Below are 8,215 nucleotides of genomic sequence, written 5' to 3' on the forward strand. Positions count from 1 at the left end.
AAAAAAAAACATAATAAAATAAAAAAATCAAACTTTATGATTTACACTGACTGCAACCGCAAGTTTTGGGCTGAAATGCGCAAGTACCGAAGGGTTTTCCTGGAAGATTGCAGTTTATTCCATAGCAACAATTAGATGTTTTACAATTGTTTGAACATGATTTACAAACCAAAAATGGCTGGCTGCCAGCAAGCATCCGGTGAGCTACTGTCGCCGGTAGGGGTATATACTCGGTTGATGACGGATGAGGATCGTCTGTCGATGCTGTAGTCAATCCTGTCATGTATATAACAGATTTTGGTAATTCATAAAAGAGGGTTAACCTTCAAAAAAAGAAAAGAAAAAAGAGGGTTGAAGTTCCTTTTCATTTTAATGTAAATAAAGTTATATTACTACATTGGAAATCAAATGAGAGAATAATATGGTGTAGAGATGTTGCAAAATGGCCAAGTTATAAAGTTTCTCAAATCACTCTAGTTAATAATATGCACCGAATTTCATATATGTTACTATAAACAATTTAATACTTGTAATTGGGCTAGACAACCCCCCACCCCCAATTCATGCATCTTTCGAGTTTTGTAATAAACCAACTAAATTTGACCCTTCAAAACTAAATTCAACATTTTAAATTTACAAAAATAACAAAAAATATTAGAAGTGATCAGTATGTCTGTTTATTTTTACCTTCGTTAATTGGGGCCCTCATAAGGAAAGAGATAAGTACCATGAGTAGCACAAATATACTCGATTTCGCCATGAAGATTGAGAACTTTGGCAAAGTTCTTCCTTTTTTTTTTTCCGAGATATATCCTTTGATAATCTATCTTTTATTAGCAAATGATGTTTGTAACAAATACACGAGAACCTTGATTAAATAGAAGGCAATATAAGAAAAGAAACAGAAAAAGATAACGTTATAAACTAATGTTGTTTGGTTTGTTTAATTGATTAGGCATAAGGTGAAAGAGAATTACAAAGACTTAATCAGATGAAAAACGAACGAGGTTATCATATTTTGTTTTTTTCATCATCTTGTTTAGTTGGTTTGTTTTTTGCGTTACATTCTAATTTTATAAGTAACAATTAAGTATAAATTCTGATAGGTTAGACGAAAATAATGGGCCATAAATTAATGACACTAAAGTTATTATACTATATAGTAACGATATATCCTACTTTAATTATGCTATTTTTCTAAATTTAAAAGAGCTGAAAAGAAGGTTAAGGTTTACAACTTTCCAAAACTTATCTTTTCTTATTACTACCTTAATTAAGGTTGCAACTTGTAAACCATAACCGAGTCACCTCAATATTGTTTAATTTTGTTATTTATTTTATGCTGGTAAAAATCTGCATTTCCTGAATATTAGATACCATTATTTACAATACTAACTCTTTAATTAAGGCTCAAACCTGTCAGTTCAGAAAATCAAGTTCCATATTTGATCGCTTCATTTCGTATAAATAAATTTGAACTCATAAATTTTATTTTCCAAACAGGTAATTCGTAACTTTTGTAAACTAAATGAATTTAGTAATCAAATGCTCCTAAAAAACTTCACGTATTATGGACACGGTTTTTCGGAATCGATTAATATGAGGGGAGAATTTCATGTATACCCCTCAAAAACTTCAATATTACGTATTCCCATCTAAATTTCAAAATTGAGTATTTTTCTCTCTAAACTTCAAAACTTACCAATTTACCTATTTTATTGTATATATTTTGTGTTATAACTCATTTTAAATTTATAAATACCTGTTTTATCCTTTATTAAAAGTATAAAAAAATTGTAGCATGTTTAAGAAACATGTCAGTCTTATAAGATTTTCATTATATCCTTTATAAAATATCCATTTTTCCCTCAAAAACTGGCCCGTTATACCCTTTACGGTTTTATTCCTTATAAAATATCCAGTTTGCCCTCGACAATCAATCAAATATAAGACCAACATTTTTCTTAAACAAGCTACAAATTATTTATGCTTTATTAAAAAGTAAAATGAATATTTTGTCAATTTTTAAATCAGTTTCCATATAAAAGATAATAAAATTGATAGATTTTTGAGTTTTGTGAGTTAGAGGGAGAAATATGTAATTTCGAAGTTAAGAGGAAAGAAATATGTAATTTTGAAGATTTTGAGGGGTATACTTGAAATTCTCTTAATATTATTGTTCAACACAAATTATATTATAGTTGCTAGTATTGTGCCTGTGCATTGTAACGGAGACATATTATAAGAGAGCAAAAAAAAAATTCATACAAAATGACATATTTTCATAAAAAAAAAAATAGACTAAATGACATATTAAATGGCATGTATGTTTTTTTTATATATTTTTTGGTATATTTTCATAAAGAAATCTCATACAAAATAACATATTAAATGACAAATATATTATTTAAATGATATAAAAAAATAAAAAGAAATAAATACATGATCAATCAATTATCAATCAAATAAAAAAAATCTTAATGATATTTACAAAATAGAAATAAAACATGACCAATCATAAATACGATACAATTTGCATGTATGAGTATGTGTGACTAGTACATTTCTAAATAAATTTAGAATACTTCACATAAAAAACATCAAAACGATGCATAGCATCGCGTGTTTGATCAAAAGACTGATATTTAATTTGAAATTTTATCTTTAGAACAAAGTCATTGGCAGATCAAAACATCTACGTGCTTAATATAAGAATGGAGGTAAACCATTCTATTTCATGAAACGGTGCCAATCGATAAAAGAAGTTAAATCTCTTTGTATCGACAAATTAATGAGTCTGCATCGTCTACATTAACTCAAAAGAGCATCTTTTGAGTTAATGCATCTCGGTCGTCTAATTATAAATAGAGTCCATCCTCTTCCTGCCTATAATGTAGATGGTTTTTAATATTGGTGTGGATCTAATCTGCATAAATCTTAATGTTGTTTGGATGGTTCAGATACATTAACTCAAAAAATTCCTTTTTTAGTTAATGCAGAGGATACGAATTCCAAATTAATTGAGATTTCATATTTCATAATTAAATGCTCTCTATGTAAAAAGTTGTAGTTTCAAAATTCAAATAAAAAAAATTATTTGTGAATGTTAAATAGTTAAATGACTTGACCTCCAACATTTACTCAAAAATTATTATAGGAAAACTGTTGCAGTTTTGCAACGGACAGTGGCTTTAAGATCAACTACAGCTAAAGGTTAGGTACAATTAGAGCTTTTAGAATTTGATTGATAATTTATCATAATATTATTAAAAATTTCACCAATAATTTTTTTAGATTATTTAATGAAAGACTAAATATGTTTTATATCCACCAAAATTTAATATACATATTATGTAAGGCAAGAAGAACACATCTAAAAATTTATTTGTAATTTGAACAATACATTTCAAAATATCAAATGGATATACACTAGAATTATCCAAATAATTTTAGAGAAAAGGTAACGTCCCCCGACGTTCAGTCCCCGGATAATCCCCGCTTAATAAATCCTTCCCGTTTTAGCGTCGTTCGGACGCGCTTTCAACCTCCAATAACGGAAGAAGTACAATTTGCGCACGCGTTTTCAACTTCCATAACCGGCAGCGATGCGGTCCCCACTAATTCCGCCGACATTTTCCCTATTTAAGGCATTCCTCTTGTATCGCTTTCCTTTTTTTTGAAAATTGAATTGTTTTTTTGAACCTTCCTTATCTGATTTTGAACCTTCCTGATCTGATTTTTTCCTTTCCTTTCTTTGTTTCAATCGATTATTTAGTGCCAGAATCGAGGAGCATCAGCATTGACGAACAACATCGATTTTTTGAGAGCTACATTTTCTTCGTTATATTCTGGTATTGATGTAATTTTTCAATTTCGTATAATTTTGAAACTTCATTCCTTTTCTGATATGATTTTTTTCCTTTTCTTCTTTGTTTCAATCAAGTATTGAATCTCAGAAATCGAAGAGTAGCGATTTCTATAGTTGTTTGAATTAAGCATTGACGAACAGCATTGAAGTTTTGAAAATTACAGGTCATTTTTCTCATTTAATATTGCTTTGTAGATCATTGTTGTTTGCAGGATTCAATTTTTTTTGTTAATAGGATTGATTACATTAGATTGTCATTTTTATGTTTCAATTACATATTCAGTCTGGTAGTTTTCTAGTAGAACGGAATTAATACATTAGCTTACATTGTGATTTGTATGTGTACTGTATACATAAACTGAAGTTTGAAACTTTATTATGCATTGGTTGATGAAGTATAAATTGATAAATTGTGATTATTTGGTAATAGGACTGATTGTTTCCATATGATATCTATTATGTTATGTTTATAGAATTATATGTTGTATTTATAGAATTTAACATATGTCCTTATAGGTTTGTTTGGGTTTGTGTAAAGGCAGGTTGATATAATGGATGTTGACCCGAATGAAGAATGTGTGGATGATACAGTTTCCCGATCATCTATTCATGAATGGGATCTGAACAAGGATCCTTCTGAATTTTCTCATGAGAAGCCTACTGAGAATGTGAATCTTGGTGAAAATCAGAATAGGGCTGAGAATGAGGGGGAAGAAGTTGTTAGTGTTGGCCATCAGATAGAAAGCGAAGCTGATCCTGATGAGATCCGATTCATCGCTCCACCTGCAATAGGTGATAAGTTGGACTCTATTGCAGAAGCTTACTTATACTGGCAAGTGTATGGGTACCAAACTGGTTTTGGAGTAAACAAGAGAACATTTCACAAGAATGGTGATATTTTTGTGGATTATAAATTTGCATGCAATAAATTCAAGGATGTAAAGGAATGTATTCCTGATATTGCACCTTTTCCTAAGAGACGGAGACCTTTAGTACATACAAAATGCCCGGTGTATATGAGGATTATGTATTCCACTATTACTGATAGATGGGAAGTGAGTGACATGGAGCTAACTCATAACCATGATCTCAATCCGGAGTCATCTTTCCTTATCCCTTGTTATCGGTTTATTCCACTGAGATATAAGGCAATGATGGAATATAATGCAGACCAAGGAATGAAAGCAGCTGATAATATAGATATTGTAACACAGATAGCTGGTGGTTATTTGAAGTGTACTTTTACACGAAAAGATGCTAAAAACCATTTAGATCAGTACAAGAGAAGTAAATTGAGGTCATTAGGTGGACATGATGCTGAGTTACTCTCTGACTATTTTGATGAAAGGAAGAAGTATGATTTGGATTTCTGGTACACATACAAGCATAGCAAGGAAGGGCATTTGTGTAATATTTTCTGGGCTGATGGTCGTGGCCATGCTGCCTACAGATATTTTCATGATGTTGTTGTCATGGATGCGACCTACCTTACAAATAGGTAATATTTTTGTGTTACTTTACAAATTATATTTATGTAACATGGTTCATATTCTTAATTCAGGTTATTTTTTTTTGCAGAATTAGGAAGTTGAACTTACAGATTAATTTTACTGATTTATCTTACTGTTATAACTTATAGGTATCATATGCCACTTGTACTTTTTGTTGGTGTGAACCATCATTGGCAATCAGTGATTTTTGCTTGTGCTCTTCTCTCAAGAGAAACTGAGGCCGACTATAAATGGTGTATGAAGAAGTTTCTAGCTTGTATGAAAGGTGTTAAGCCAGGTGGCATTTTGACAGATCAGTGCCCGAGTATTGCATCAGGGATTAGTCATGTTTTTGGTGATGAGACAGTGCATAGGTATTGTGCATGGCACATTTTACGCAAATTGCCTGAAAAATTGGGTGGTGCTGATAACAAGGATGGTATAATTCTGCTTGTTAAAGATGTTGTATACAATGCGAAAACACCTATACAATTTGAAGAATCTTGGTTAACATTAATGTCAGAAATTGGTTACGAAAATGCACCGTGGTTTATAAGTATGTTTGCACAGAGGCATAAATGGGTTCCAATTTATTTAAATGACCGATTCTGGGCTGGAATGAATACTACCCAACGTGTGGAGGGTATGAATCATTTTCTTGACAAATATCTCAGAGCTAAGGCTACTCTAGCTGAATTTGTTGGTAGTTTTGATAGTGCTTTGAATAGAATATGGCAGAAAGAAAATGACAAGGATTTTGAATCAAAGACAAAAACAACTGCCATGTACTCAGAGTTACTTTTCGAGAAGCAGTTTTCCAAGGTGTATACTCTTACCATATTCTACAGGTTTCAACATGAGTTGAGAAACTCTGTTAATATGACTTGTGTATTTAAATTGGAACTACCTGACTCTACGAACATTTATGAAGTTGAAGATATTAGGGGTCATATTTTTGAGGTGCGTTACAACAAGGAGTATAAAGAATTTTCTTGCATTTGCAAATTGTTTGAGGCTTCTGGTATAGTTTGTTCACATGCTTTGATGGTTTTAAAGCATGAAAAACAAAATTGTATTAATGATAAGTACATACTTGATCGTTGGAGGAAAGACAAGAATCGATTAGGTTTGATTTTGGCTGGATGTGACACTACTAACAGTGTTGAGAATAACAGGTATTTTTCCCTTATTTTTTACTAATTTTGTATGTTATTTTTTATATGGAATTAATATATTGTGGTTACCAGTTATTATGAGACATTTATTTTCATTTGTTTACTTTATATTGTTTGTAGGAGGTATGATTTGACAAGGTCAATTAATCCAATAATTGATGACTTGATAAGCTTTGGGTGTGCCAGTGATGAGCAGCATAATATTGTTTTCAATGGGTTGGAAGCTTTTAGAAACCTATTAAGAGGTTTTTCTTTTTGTTTTTAATTAATACTATTTTATTTTAGTAATGTGAAGATTTGGTAAAGTTGTTTCTGTGTATTAGTGTATTTTTTTTTATAATTTTTTACAATTAATATCAGGAAATATTGTTTCTGGGTCTGGAGATGAAGAGGTTGTGAATGCAACTAACAGGAATAATAATGTTGGCTCTCAAAGAAGTGTTTGTAGATTGAAGGGTAGTTCCACTAATCCAAAGAAAATGTCCGGACGTAAAGTAAAAGGTAATATATTACTTAATTTTCACAACTAATATCAAGCAATTTTCATATTTTTGTGAAATAGTTTGTAGTTTCAACTAATATAAATTACAGAATCACTTGGGTATGTATGCTTAATTAGCACTGGTGTTTTTTCTTATATTAGTTGAGCAATTGATTGATGAAAAAAATACGGAAGCTATGGTTACTACAACAGGTAGTGCTAGTGGCATTATAGAAGAACATTGTTCAACAATTCAACGGAAAAAACCTACAGGAAGAGGAAAGGGTAATACAGTAATAACTTTCTTCTATTTAATTCATTTGTTTATATTCTTTACCTAACTTGTGCCAAAAATTTTGTAGGTAAGGCTGTTAATAATTCTACAGGCAAAATATCAAGTATGTATAACAGTCACTTGTAATATATTTGTACCCTTAGATAATTTTTTCTTAAAGAATAATATTTATGATGCTATTTTCCATATGATATAATAGGTGACACATTAAATTGTGATTGGGATGCCATTTTTCGAACAGTAGCCATGTTGACTACACGTACAGCAGGAGGTAACTCCTCCATGTTATTTGCATTTTTTTGTAAAGTTGTTTTTGTTTATTTTTTTAAAATTATTTTGTTTTGCTGATCTTAACAGTCGATGAAGCTGTTAAAAAACGGAAGTCCAAAGCAACGCAGAATGAGAACCAATATTCCTCAAGTAGTGAGCATGAAGTTTTGAATTCTGCACCAACCAAAAAAATTCTTCCTCCACTTGCATCCATTTCGAAGGGTCAGCCACGGCAATCAGCTTATAAGAATCCCATGGACAAGAAGAAGTAAAGTCATTATTTGTTTGGTTAAAATAACATCAATTCTTTAAAACATGTTGTTGTATTTGGAGTTTATCTTAGCAAATAAGATATGTACTATTGCAGAATTTATATCTTATGTTTATAGAATTTAATAAATGTTCTCATAGATTTTTATATGTTTATTTGTTTTTTTATTTATTTACCACGTTACATATATATAATTCTAGGAATTTTTTTTTTTTGTTAATGAATTTTATAAAATCACTACATTTGGAAAGTAATGACCAAATAAAAAAATTATGAGCAAATAGAAATATATATTTGTAGGAATTATATTTTATTGTAATAAAAAGATGTAAAAAAATAATGACCAAATAAGGACGAAGTAAAAA

General features: G+C 30.5%; 1 protein-coding gene across 1 annotated transcript; it reads left to right on the top strand.

Moving 5' to 3' along the window:
- Nucleotides 1-4,419: 4,419 nt before the first annotated feature.
- LOC144575162 (protein FAR1-RELATED SEQUENCE 6-like) lies at nt 4,420-7,851 on the top strand. Its single transcript, XM_078325279.1, has 7 exons — nt 4,420-5,366; nt 5,508-6,533; nt 6,654-6,778; nt 6,894-7,034; nt 7,377-7,412; nt 7,509-7,580; nt 7,667-7,851. Exons 1-7 carry the CDS (start codon nt 4,420-4,422, stop codon nt 7,849-7,851), a joined length of 2,532 nt encoding a protein of 843 aa, XP_078181405.1.
- Nucleotides 7,852-8,215: the final 364 nt, after the last annotated feature.

This window comes from Carex rostrata, chromosome 23, assembly GCF_964058835.1.
Source record: "Carex rostrata chromosome 23, lpCarRost1.2, whole genome shotgun sequence".
NCBI lineage: Eukaryota > Viridiplantae > Streptophyta > Magnoliopsida > Poales > Cyperaceae > Carex > Carex rostrata.

Bases quoted from the DNA above. Each gene is read 5' to 3' on its own strand.
- LOC144575162 (XM_078325279.1), top strand. From the start codon at position 4,420: ATGGATGTTGACCCGAATGAAGAATGTGTGGATGATACAGTTTCCCGA. The intron at 7,035-7,376 runs GTAATATATTAC...AAAATTTTGTAG, and splicing joins GTCCGGACGTAAAGTAAAAG to GTAAGGCTGTTAATAATTCT. The intron at 7,413-7,508 runs GTATGTATAACA...ATGATATAATAG, and splicing joins TTCTACAGGCAAAATATCAA to GTGACACATTAAATTGTGAT.